The sequence below is a fragment of the Dryas octopetala genome, chromosome 1, assembly GCF_963921425.1.
Source record: "Dryas octopetala chromosome 1, drDryOcto1.1, whole genome shotgun sequence".
Lineage (NCBI taxonomy): Eukaryota > Viridiplantae > Streptophyta > Magnoliopsida > Rosales > Rosaceae > Dryas > Dryas octopetala.
The window spans coordinates 16197313-16210866 of record NC_141366.1 but is presented as its reverse complement, the minus strand read 5'-3'; the positions used below and the strand labels follow the sequence as shown (position 1 = coordinate 16210866).

Genomic DNA, 13554 nt, shown 5'->3' with positions numbered 1-13554 from the left:
AACTCACAAGGTCTAGATCGATCTCTCTCTCTCCCCCCCTTTATCTCTTTATCTCATCTCTCTCATCTCTCTCCCCTCTCTCTCCACAAATTGTGTGAGTTCGCAAAGAACATAAATGAAAGACGACCTATTTTTCTCTCTCTCTCTCTCTCTCTCTCTCTCTCTCTCCTTGCTCTCTATAAATCGTTTGAGTTTGCAGAGATCGAAAATGAAGGATGGTTGCGGATCACGGCCTAGAATATTATGCTCCGCTGCCGATAGAGGATAGATCGTCGTCAAAGCTGAACTCATTCTTCAAAGGTAGAGCTCACACAAAGGATGTGTTGTTGGTCGCGAGATTGCTTTGTGAAATTACATATGTCGTTTTGTTTGTGGCCTCTGTTTTCGTATTGATTTTGATTTTGATTTTGAAATCGATTTTTCACATTTTATTGTTGTTATAGCTACAGTTGCAATTGCGAATTTAGGTGCAGTTTCAGTTGCGGGTTTAGGTACAGTTTCAGTTGCAGGTTTAGGTGCAGTTCCAATTGTAGTTTCAGAATTTTCAAATTTGTTATACCAATTTGAATATGAGAGGTCCCGGAAATCTTAAATTTGTTGTTATGTAGCAATTTCAGTTTGATCTTGGAGATGAGATTGCAGTTTCAGGTGGTTTCTGATCATGGTGAGTTGTGGCTTGGAGTAGTTTCACTTTTTATTTTGTATTCACAGCCCGCAATTGAAGAAAAGATTAGCAGGGACATGCTTGAAACTTTTATTATTTGGCGTGTGCTTTTTTGTCATTGTCATAGGCGACTGAATGTTGGGCATTTAGAATGTGACTTGCAAATTAAATTTGTGGATTTGAGTGTTTTTTGTTAATATTTTGAATTGTCAGTACCTTAAAGTTAAGTGACTTAAAATAAAAACCTTAGATAATAAGTAAAGAATCACGGTAAATCACCCATCAATCTTTTTCCTCTCTCCTATCTTCTTTCTCACATCCCCCTCTTTGTGTCACTCTCTTCTCTCATTTCTCTCTCCTCTCTTCATCATTTTTCTTCAATTGAAATCTATATCACATACTCACCTGTCCAAAATCCCAAAAGAAAAGAAATTGAAATCTTCATCATCACCGACTCAAAATCTGAACAATCATATATAGTTTCACTGGTTTTTTAATCTTTATCAACTAACCAATTGGCAACCATGATTTCATTGAGATAAATCATGTGTATTGGCTGGAACTTCAAAACCTCCAAATATTTAAGCAATGAATTTGAAAAGTAATGCTAACCTTCTTTGTTACAATATCTCTCACCCCTCTAATTTTATGGCATTTCCATAACATATTAGAAAACAACATAATGAACAAATGGGTATTCCAAAACCAACAAAATCATATAAGTTAGGGGTTTCGGGAGCCTCTTTTACCCGTGTGCGTTGATCAACACAAGAAAAGCAATCTATGCCAATCTTAGAGAGATAAGGAGACATAAAGTGAGTATAAGTGTGGAAAATGAGGATGAGTGGATCACATTGATATGCAGACTGAGAAAGAGAGAAGGAGATGATTTTTAGAGAGAGATAAATGGAGGAGAGGGTGACAGGAGGAGTGGGAGAAGAGAGGAAAGAGGAGGGAAAGAGAAAGACTAGACAAAAGAGAGAATTGAGTAGGGTTTTTGTTTCACAAAAAGGAGACTTTCATTCATATTCTTTAATTTTATATTTTATTGACTAAAGTCTTGTGACTTTCAGAATTCTAAATAAACTTCAATAATATTGTAACAATTTCATGTTACATAATGTTAGTGCATTAGTTTCTATTTTTTTTCACGTATACCAAGCGTTAAGCACTTGATAGTGCAATTTTGCTTCTTCTTTGAGCCTTCGATACTGGTTTGTTGGCTTTATGTTAGATTTTAATTCTTGGATTTTCAAAATCTCAGAGTTAAAATATAGGCTTAAGTACATTTACATCCACCAATTATAAGGTCCATTTCAAGTTGGTCCACGAACTATAAAACATTTCAAATTTCTCCATTAGCTAACAAAAAACATACATAATGGCAGACAAAATCGATTTGACGAAGAAAACAAGCCAGACCAAACTATTTATATATATATATATCTTTATATATTATATATTATATAAAAGTTATATATATTAAATAAAAAAGATGTAACATGTTTTTTGCACATGCTAGGGTTTAAATCCATGACCACTTGAGGAGAGTCAAAGTGTGAATTCCCACTATACCACTTAACCATTTGTGATATTTAAGTACATGCAATATATTTATAGGTATAGGGATGTTTGAAATATAATAATTTATAAAATTAAATATATTTTATATATCATTCCTTTTTTTTAAGATATTATTTTAGATCTCTATTTAAATATTATCATTGCAAAAACTCTAAAAATATTATTAGTTTATATTTTATAAAATTTATAGTTTCTATATTGTAAAAATATTACAAAAAGTCTAAAACTATAATTTATAGTTCATATACTAAAATTATTATATTATAGGGTTAATTTTTAAAGTATAAGATTTCAGACTTTATGGTTTAGGGTATAAAGTTATGATGTAGAATACCAATTATAATTTTATAGATTATGATATTTCAAGTATTAGTATGCCTATAAATATATTATATGTACTTGAATATCATAAATGACTAAGTGGTGTAGTGGGAATTCACAATTTTACTCTTCTCAAGTGATCATGGGTACCACTAGTGACATTCAAGTAGTCTTTCTCATGACGTAAGTTGGAAGCAAAATTTTAGAAAAAAATGTAGAGATAATTAGCATTTTTCTTTATTTATTTTAATGTAATTTCAGATGCACAAACTTTACTAGATTATTCTTTTAAGAGGAAATATGAATTAAGTTGTTAATTTTGAGAATATCTTAATCATGATTGTGATTGATAAAAAAGTTTAAAGTTTGTTTGGTGGACACGACAATCTTACCTGGGATGGTATGGATTCAGTCCCTAATAAGTAGCCATGATTCATGCAACTTCCTTTATTGAATTCTAGAGAAAGGGTAATTTTGTCATTTACACCATCACCATGAAACCCTAATGTCAATCACACTATAAAAAGGACTTCCTACCTCCTTTACTTTTGGCATTCTTTGTCAATCACCATGAAACCCTAATCTCTTGGCATTCCAATGGCTCAATTTTATTTCTTCTCCAATCCAAGCATATTTCTTGTGGCCTTTTGAAGATGTCTAGAGATAGGAGGAAGGTGAAGAAACTATGTGCTCTCCTCTTGAATGGTTCATGGTTGATGGTTATTAACTTAATAAGAGAGTTTGCCCAATCCATGCCTGAGAGATCTTCAACAGCATCAAAAGATGTTTTCATGGTTGTTGGAAAGGGTTTTAGTTCATGGATTCCAAGTGAGGTAAGGAATCAAATACACCAGCACAATAGGAGAAGATTATTTTATGGAAGCAATTCTTTACATTTTTTTTTCTTAATTTTTTAAATAAATTTATATCATCTATAAATTTTTTTAATATTGGAGAGAAACGAATTCTTAACCTATCATAATTTTAATCTATATCATCTTATCTGCCCTCACGAGGCTAAAGGACTTGTTTATATATAATCCATCTTACTATATAAGAAAAGGAAGAAGAAAGAAAGAATTTTAGGCCTGTAAAAAAAAAAAATCAAAAACCCCTTTTTATAAGTACCAAAGACCCCAAATTCTGAAAGACATATTCCTTCAACAAAACTGCCTTTCATTACCAGCTTTTATTTGTTGCTTGTACAATTGTAATATACGAACATTGTTTTTCTACAAAAAGTTTACAATCTGTGCTACTTTTGTTTTAAAGGCAATATCTCTTTATATCCCTCTTATGTTATATATATATATATATATATATATATATATTTACTCTTTAGTTTTTGTATACTTAAATATTATTTATTATAATATATGAGCATGAACTTGCAGGTCATCAGAATCATTCTTGTATAACATCAGCCCATTATCACTAACGATGATTTAGTCAAGTGGTCAGGCTCATCATTTGCTCTTATGATAAGTCTTCATTTATGATTAGTTTATTTTAATACATCTTTTTTTTTTTTTTTAAAGTTAAAAATTTATTCTTTGAATACACATGAATTTAGTTATTTATCATATCCAATTATATCTTATGCACCAAAAGAGGCCATTTAGTTTCGAAGCCGAGTTTGCCTGGAGGATTTACAAAATAGTTTAAATAACCAAACAATTATCGATTTAACTGTGTTTTCTTTTGTGTAGGGATATCTTTAAAGGCGATATCCTATAGAAGATTCACATTTTTATGAGAGCATTCTCACTCGAAGCTTCTTTTATATACTAAATGTATACAACTCGTTTGACATTACTTCTTAGAAAGCACTTAGTTTAGTAGCGCTTTTCTGGAAGCGCTTTTGCTCATAAGCACATATGCTCATAAGCACATACAGATTTTTATAAAAAATTCAAGTACTTCATGCAAAAGCACTTGGAAGTACTTCATGAGGAAGGACCTGACAGATGCTTCTCAAAAAACCATTTAAAAACGCTTTTATAATTCATAAATACTTTCATTTCTGTTAAACGCAATCAAAATCGCTTTTATTAATCTGAAATCTCTTTTGGCAGTTATAAAAACAGTGTCAAATGAGCCCATAGGAAATTTCATGAAAATAGTTCATACATCCTAGGGCATCTATTGATCAATAGTCTCTTTTGTAGCATTTGACCATGTTTAATTGTTCGAGTTAATTACACTTACACCCCCTGAGGTTTAACGTCTTTTTACATATACACTTTGAGGTTTCAAAAATTACACATACACCCCCTGAGCCTTCAAAACTATTGCATATAACCCCCTATAAGAGAAAAAAATAAATAAACAAAAAATAAAATATTTGTATTGAGGTTGGACCTTACACCTTAAGTAATCTTATTAGGCCATTTCACCCCTTAATATGCTTTTTTGTATAATTTATCATCATTTTTCGTCTCACTATAGGGGTTATATGCAACAGTTTTGAAACCTCTCAGGGGGTGTATGTGTAATTATTAAAACCTCAGCCGGTTTATGTGAAAAAATGATAAACCTCATGGGGTGTAAGTGTAATTAACTCTTAATTGTTCATACATCCTTGATCCATTAATGCGTATAACAGATCATACATCCTTGAATTCGAGGTGTAGGTGGCTATCGTACTACTCTTGGTTTCACAGGCAAGATTTTTCTAATTCTTTTCCTATTGTTCATATATGTTTTTTTTATATTTTTGGCCAACTAGTTATTGGTCCTGTCTCAAGTTCGAATCCCAGGCCACTTCCATATCAAAATCTTTTTTTTTCTTCTATTAATTACTATTCGTTCTTATACATTTCAATATTATTTAGGGTTAATTACAATTTATCCCCCAAACTATTTGGGGGTTTGCACTTTTTAACTCTCAATCTAAATCTTTTGACACTTTATCCACCAGATTATGTTCCGTTAAACATATAACACCTTTCCATCAAAAATTCAAATGAGCCGTTATTTTGTACACGTGGCCTTCTCTTTGAGTGCCACATATGCAAAACTGATGGAGAATGGACGAGTTTGGGGTTTTTGTTTGATAAAACATGGTATGAGGGGTTAATTGTCAAAAATATTAGTTTTGGGGGGGGGGGGGGGGGGTTAAAGTGAGAACCTCCCAATAGTTTGAGGGTATAAATTCTAATTAACCTTATTATTTATTATAATATGTTTTATGTATTAGTAGGAAGTTTCAAATGAAAATGTCTTTATTTAAGTAAAATGAGGACATCATAATGACCAGAGCTGTTAAATCGAAAATTTTTTACACCATTTTATTTTTATTGGACAAAGTGTATCTACATAGTTTAAATGATCAAATGACCGAATAATTTTTAATTATAATAAAATTAAATTTGGTTTAATATAATGTTATAGTAGATATTAGTATGCAAGCTTTGCGCAAACCAATTGTTTTTTTTTTTTTGTATAGTTTAGATATTTGCATGCGCCAATTGTTTTTTTGTTTTGACGTTTTGTTTGGAAAGTAATTGTTTATACAATCTGACTTATATAAGGGACTTTTTCCTTAGGAAAAATTATTGATTATAACTGTAACACCATCACTTGGTTATTGTGTATACAGTATACTCGTAATCTCGTCATAATATTATACCTTAAAAATATAAATATGTTGTCTACCTATATTATAACACGTATATTCATTAAACTACATGGCGGTGTAACAATTATACACAATAATTTTTCCTTAACATAAGGGACAAGTGAGAGATAACATATTCAATAGTTAATATCACATGGCATATGGGCGTGGTGTTACCAAAGGTTTAGAGTTTTAGATATTAATAATTGTATATGTTATAATTTGAGTGAATTGATAAACATTTCACAGTGTTATGGTAGGAAAAAACTTACCTATAGTAGGAATAGAGGCTGACTTGGCATCCCATGAAATAAGTTTTGTTATGAAATTGGAGAAAATTTTATGTGATGAAATATAAGAGTATATGTGATATCATGTTATTGAGTTAGAATGCCAAATCAGTTATATCTCTGTTACAAGGAAGTTTCTCTTGTTATGGTGTCACGATAATTTCTTATTAAATCGAATGATTGAATGTGTTCAATTTTTTTACTCTTTTTTCCCTTTAAAATGAAATTGGTTGGTTTTAATAGTTTTATACACCGCTTTTTTTTTTTTTTCTTCTAATACTTATATAGATAGATAAGAGTTTGTTTATAGTAAGAATTTCTTTGTCAATCGAAAAAATTTAAGGGTTAAAAAGTGTTTATATTACATACAAGTTTTTTTTCCTAAACATTTTATAGTTATCTTTTAGGGCCAATTTGGGGTTGAGATTAGGTAGAAAAAAGTAGCTTTAAATTGAGGTTGTGTTGGGTCAAAAAGAGCTGGTCTATTTAGGATTTAAAAGAAGTAAGTGATGATTACTTTACTTCATAACAATATCAAACTGGCTTTTAGTTAAATACTTAAATCCTTAAGCTTCTTTGGGGTTAAGAAACTAAATTAAAAAAGGAAATTATGAAACCTAACTCACCAAGTTTATGGGGTTTGGATATAATAACCATCTAATATCAATTAGGTTCTTACCAATTCTCAATTCTTCTTATTTTACATTTAAACTGTTCCCACATTCTGTTCCTATTTTAGTTTCATCTCTAATGTTCATTTCAGGAATCAAACACTACTTAGACCATATAGACGAAAGCTACAATGACCAAAACAATGGGATCATCCAAGGTAAAGATTTTGGCTTTACATCAAGGATCATGGCTTCAATTTACTTGGAGCGCAAAGAGAACTCTTTCAATTTACAAAATTTTCCTCAACAAATACTTTACAGAAGCTAAGGATCTCAGCAGCAGCAGCCATGGTGAAATAAATCAGTATTGCGAGAAAATAAATATGCATAGTTGGGGTAGCTCCCTAAACGCTCAAATTTGGGTTGGTAGAAAGGCTCTTCAACTCGTTAACAGCTTGGTCAACAGCATAAAGTATCATTTTCTTTATCTGTTCCACAAAAAGATAACACCCAAACAAATTTAGTAGAAGACATAAAGTAGGATAGTGAGAGGGAGAGCAATGGGGAAGATAATACCTCAAGTTTGTCTTCTCTGGCTCTATGGTTCTTAGGAAGTTGTCTGAACTCCTCAGTTAAACGGAGGCACTCATGGACATTTTCGGGAGATACAAAGTCTACGGCTACTTTTGTACATGACTGCAGGGTTGGAAAACATAATATTTAGATGAGTTATACAAGAGGAAAAATAAAAAACCTTTGGCATTCAGGAAAGCCTGAAGAAAAGTTTGAACTGATATAGGACCTTGAGATTCCTGACTTGGTGCGGGCATCCGGCTGGAATAAATACTGCCTCTCCGAGTCTTTGTACAAATGTCCACGGTTCAACACCTAAGAAGCGTGATATAAGAGCATGTTAGTTAATGATCCATCCGACCAAAAAAGAGAGTTAACGATCCAAGTTATATCAATTAACATGCTTGCATCAAGGTACATACCAAATTCCTCCTTCAGCTTCCTTTTGTGCTCCAATGTTAAATAAAAAGTTTGGTCATGAATCGGATGAACAACCTGAACCCAAAAACAAAAGCAAAAAATATATCAGAACTCTTGCATGCATGCAATGACTAAAGCAAGCTGAGGATACAATAAATACCCGCTCAACTAGAGAACAATAGGTGTGCCTAAATTCTTTATAATGCTTTCTCAAATATGCCTCTAACTTAGGAACATCCTCCCTCCGGAAGATGTCCCACAAAGCACCGCCTGTTTCTTCCACGGCTTCTGTGGAGGAACCAGAAAGATTGGGTCCATGTGGCTGCTGCTCATTTTCTGGAAGCTTGAGTTCTTCATTAATTTCAGAAGAGTGCTTGTTTACTAGGATTTCTCTCTCCTCTGTCTGTTCACCCTGTTGTCCAGCCTGATACTTGTGAGAATTCACCCAATCCAGAAGCTCTTTCTCATCTTGGGCCCTATGCAATTTTTTTAACCCCAAAATTGCAGATTGCTGCTCATCACTTAGCTTCACTTCTGCTATATGTGTCAAAATATTCACCTACAGAAATTGAAAGAACATGTCATAATATTGCCAAAAAGTTTTTAGATGCATAAGAATTTGGACAATCCAAGTTGTCCAATAATGCAACTTGAAGCAAAATTGTACATTGTTCAACACAAGCTATGAACATATCACATAATATCTCAGATTTTTAAGGCATACCGCATCAGACATATCACAATGAAGCTTAGTTACAGAGTCCCCTCTTCCAAGCTCTTCCACAAACCCATAGGCAATATATGATTTTGGACCCATGTCTGGTTTCAAGACACCCGGTGGCAACTTAACAGCAAGGTTGAGAATCCCAGCTCTAGGATCTGTGTACTCTTGAAATGGCAATGCACTGATAAATTCATCACAATGACGAGGTAAAAAATCATCAAACTTATCAGAAGGGGGCCAATCCTTAAGCTTAAGCATCTCTGGCCATAAATTTTCATACATTCGCCCTTCAGTGTATCCTTTAAAAAATTGACGAGTACTGATTTCCACCTGCAAAAACTCACAAAATCAGTATTAGAAGCACAATATGTGCTGGAAAAACCAAGTGAAAAGAGAAATAAACTTGAGAAAGAAGAAATGACAAATCAGATTGATCTAGCACATAATAAAATAAATGGATTTGAAAAGAAATTTATTGACTTAGCACATATTCAAATAAGAGGATTGAAAAAGAAATTTTCTTTGCCAGAAAGTTAAAGACTGCCAAGAGTGAAACTGTTGAAGAACCAAACCTCACAACCAGCCAGGCAATCAATGGTCTTTACTTCTGAAAATTGTGATGGACTAGCTGCATCCATATTTTCACTTAAAGCACGCCACATGACCATTGGCTCCCAGCTCAAACCAGTTGCTTGCTCAAGCACATTTTGAACTATAACTGGTTCACCATTAACCCAGTGTTTTTTGAAGTGCGAAAGCTCTCCTTCTTTCAGAGTATCACTTGAATCTGGACAATATAAGAAGTTGTCACAAGAACCCTCTCTAGAAGCTGCTTTTCGCAACATATCCCTTCTAGTTTCTGCACAATCATGCTTAAAAGTAGCATGTCCGGATAGGCAAATCTCTAATAATTTTTTGGCTTTTGCTTCTAAATCTGAGATCCACTGACATGGAAGGATTCGCTTGAGATCCAACACACAATCACCACAGCCACCCACTTCTTTTGGAGCACAAGTAATGCTAGAATCAACATTTGAATTCCACTCAGTCAAAGGCTCAATATGATCCTCTGAAGTTTCTAAGGGACAACATTCAGGTGATGGATCTCCACCATGAATGTAACCATAACCCCTACTCCTGTATTGAAATTTCACTTCTCCACGGTCTAAAAGGCATCCCTGGCGAATTTCTTGGCAACAACTTAGACAGAGTTCATAAGAACATTTTGGGCAGCTTCGATGTAGATCTATAATTGAAGTTGCACAATGGTTGCTGTTCCAAGCATGAAAAGTAATATTTAGACAGTGACAAAACAATCATATAATATTTCCCTTTAGTAAAGAAGAGATGCTTACCAATAAACACGCTCCTCATTGTGACAGAGGGTCTGTGGTATTTCAATTTCCAAAGGTGAAATTCCTGACAGAACAGTTTTTGTTAGCAGTGCCTCACTTCAAACTAAAGAACTGAAACCAAGGCCAAAAACCTTATACCTCGAATTTTTGCTTCAATCTCTATCTCCTTTGTTTGTTCTTCAGAAAATTGCTTTAGAAATGGAAGCATGGAGCAAATTAAATATTCCAGACGCTGAGCCTTTTCACGGTCATTTATGTCCCTCTTTGGTGTCTGAAGTTCAAAAAAAAAAAAAATGATATTTTTCATTAGATGGAGCAATGCTGAGAGAACACAGCTTTGTAATTCCACGAAAAACAAACCTTAATCATCCCACTTGAGTGCAGGCACGCATTACAGTTGCAATTCCCGCGGCAAAATGGACAAAGGTCCTTGACTGCCTTTACTTTCATGTGAGGATACCTATATGCACAAGAAAAAGAAACCACGTTACATTTAAAATGATTTATTACAAATTCAAAAAGAGGTGGAATCTGTGTAAAATACATACCAATTCTTGATACAGCGGATACAATAAGAGTTCTTTTGACACTTGGAGCAAGAAATAATGCTCTTTTTCTCCTCTTTCATACATTGATGACACTTCAAGTAAACTTCTACATTATCCTGCTTCGAGCAAGAGATTTACAATTTTTCAGTTAAACTAACTTATTTCGAGCATAGAGGAAAAATAAAATACAAATCTTGGGGAGATGCAAAAATAGAGATATGAATACCTTCATATATCTTGAAGTGCATCTACCATCATTATCACCATCACATCTTAAAACTGAAACTGATGAATTAGGCGAAGATGGTGGTGAAGAAGATGAGGTATAGCAAGTAGTAGTATTCCTTAACTCATATTTAACTCTTGCATCTTTTGAAGAACTTCCTTTGGTTGTTTCTTGGTCGAGACTTCCCCTTTTCCGTGATTTTGCCTTAATCAGAAACATCATTTCACCATCTTGCTCCAATTCATCCCAAAACTCATCTCCATAACCTGCTACCATGTTTCGGGAGGTCCGTCGCTTTTTTGAAATTCTTTTGCCATTTGAAGATCCTTTTTCTGGAGTAACCCGTCTTTTCTTAGACAAAGACTCCGTTCCAGTCGGCAATGAGCAATCATTGTCCTTCCCATCCACTTCTGACTTGTCTTCTTCCTTTCCATGCTGCAGGAACTCTGAAATTTCTCTCTTAGGTTCATGGACATTGTTATCAGTATACTGGCCAAACCGTCCTTGCTCTACTAGCAAAACTTCCAACCTCATTTCCTATAGAACATGAAAGATTCTGAGGTAAATAACCAGTACTGTGGTGGTACTCAAAATCAACATTCTATATTAGTTGATGAAAAAACTAATTTACTCAATCAGCATATCAACCATGTCCATTGTTTTCTCTTAGGATGAAAAAATTAAAACAGCAAGTGTGCAATATCAAGATGAATTTCTACATTCGAAAAAAAATGCCAATTCCTACCAAGAAAAAAAAAAAAAAAAAAACAATGCCAATTGCATGCAAAAAGCATAGCACAACCGTGACTAAATATTCCCGGGAAAATTTTCCACAAAAACAAAAAGATTGAAACTTAATACAAACAGTTCAACAATGTATTCGAAATCAAATTCCAACCCTTGTGAGTCAACGCAGAACAAACGAACAAATACCTCGGTTGACTTAAGTCAACCCACAATTCGGGTTCATTGGCATAAACCCTTGATTCAATCCCACCCCATAAACCCTTGATTCAACCCCATCCCATAAAACCTTGATTGAAATCATCCCAGTATGACAATTTTCTGTTTTCAGAGAACCATATTTTTTTCCTCTATTGTAAGTGCAAACAGAACAGAAAATAAAAAAGAAAGAAAAAAACATCAATGAATTATATGAATATGATAAAAGGGCGAGACGTGAACATTGGATTGGGAGTTTGGGACTGACCTAAAGATCATTAAGAACCCAGACACCCAAGTATTCAGCTGGAACTGGTTTTTATTGACGTCCAACGTTGGTTGTATCGAATATCTCTAATTGTATCGAATTTCAATGTTGGTTGTATCGAATATCTCTAATTGTATCGAATTTCTCTAAATCGGGTTTTGGAAAAAACAGATTGAAGATAGACGGGGAAAGAAACCAGAATGCGGGAAACAGGATCGAAGGAGAAACTGAAAGGCGAGAGAGAGAAAGACTTGTAAAGAGGAAGACTTTGGTGGAACATATTACATGTGTATATATAGGACTTTGCTGAAAAGACAGTAAGTATTATAGAGCCCCTCACGGTCTCACCTAAAAAGACTAGGAAAGAGAGAGTGGTGTCAGACCGTGGGATTTGGAAAGCATCTAGTTTTTTATTTCCTGTGGGTTTGGGCCCATTAACAGTTAAAACAACTTATGGGCCAAAGTTTGGTATGTATTAAGTATTAACCTAGAGTTAATTACACTCACACCTCTTGAGGTTTATCGTCTTTTCACATATACTCCCTGAAATTTTAAAAATTACATATACACCCTCTGAGGTTTCAAAACTATTGCATATAATCCCCTACAAGAAAAATAAATAAATAAACAAAAAAAAAATATTTATATTGAAATTAGACATTACACCTTGAGTAATCTTATTAGGCCATTTCATCCATTAGCATGTATTTTTACATAATTTCTCATCATTTTTCGTCTCATTATAGGGGGTTATATGCAACAGTTTTGAAACCTCAGGGGGTGTATGTGTAATTATTGAAATCTCAGGGAGTGTATGTGAAAAAATAATAAACTTCAGGGAGTGTAAGTGTAATTAACTCGACCCTACCATAATTACTCTTTTTTTATCTATTCTTTGGCTAAGTTAACTAGTTTAGTTTTTTTTTTTTTTTTGTATTTGGGTTTGTTAAAGTAAGTATTTAAATTATGTTATATCACGTAACATACTAATATAGTGTAATGAATGAATAATATTAAGGCAAAAAATGTGTCATTATATATGTCATTGTTCACTGTCATATTATTTAGATCCAAATTTAATACAACAATTTAGAATTATAGTGGGGACTACAATTTTTTATGAGTAATACTAGAAATACTACGTTTTGGTATCAAATTGTATACTACTTTTATAGATAGAGATAGAGTCCACCAATACAAGTAGTTCTTCTCCATTTTTCTCTCCCGTTATTTAAAAAGAGTGATAAGGTGATAATATGTTGATTGCTCACATTATTGAATTTTTATATACGTTTCTACTTTTAAGGAAAGGATATCACACTCTTTTAAAGCGTATCTGATCTCTAAAGCGCGCTTCCCTCGTGGTTTGGCTATTTGTTTGTGATTCTGGTGGTTACTCGTTTGATGGG

The 13554-nt window shown here is 33.4% G+C and overlaps 1 protein-coding gene across 2 annotated transcripts; it reads right to left on the bottom strand.

Moving 5' to 3' along the window:
- Window positions 1–7281: 7281 nt before the first annotated feature.
- Window positions 7282–12390, bottom strand: LOC147298512 (Transcription factor jumonji (jmjC) domain-containing protein). 2 transcript variants are annotated; one of them, XM_086247534.1, is made up of 13 exons: window positions 12146–12390; window positions 10936–11472; window positions 10710–10828; window positions 10522–10621; window positions 10300–10432; window positions 10162–10225; window positions 9379–10078; window positions 8807–9136; window positions 8243–8641; window positions 8085–8157; window positions 7892–7977; window positions 7666–7785; window positions 7282–7577 (listed from the first exon to the last, which is right to left on the bottom strand). In XM_086247534.1, the coding sequence occupies exons 2-13, from the start codon at window positions 11467–11469 to the stop codon at window positions 7494–7496; spliced, it is 2742 nt and encodes a 913-aa protein (XP_086103660.1). In that variant the 5' UTR covers window positions 11470–11472; window positions 12146–12390; the 3' UTR covers window positions 7282–7493. The 2 variants fall into 2 exon arrangements, with proteins under 2 accessions (XP_086103660.1, XP_086103666.1); XM_086247540.1 differs by having other exon boundaries at window positions 10710–10825.
- Window positions 12391–13554: the final 1164 nt, after the last annotated feature.

What these genes read in the sequence shown, in the direction of transcription:
- LOC147298512 (XM_086247534.1), bottom strand. Translation starts at nt 11,469, where the DNA reads ATGAGGTTGGAAGTTTTGCTAGTAGAGCAAGGACGGTTTGGCCAGTAT. An exon ending in ATCCGCTGTATCAAGAATTG is followed by an intron (nt 10,622 to 10,709) that starts GTATGTATTTTA and finishes TTGTGCATATAG; the next exon opens with GTATCCTCACATGAAAGTAA. An exon ending in ACTCAAGTGGGATGATTAAG is followed by an intron (nt 10,433 to 10,521) that starts GTTTGTTTTTCG and finishes TTTGAACTTCAG; the next exon opens with ACACCAAAGAGGGACATAAA.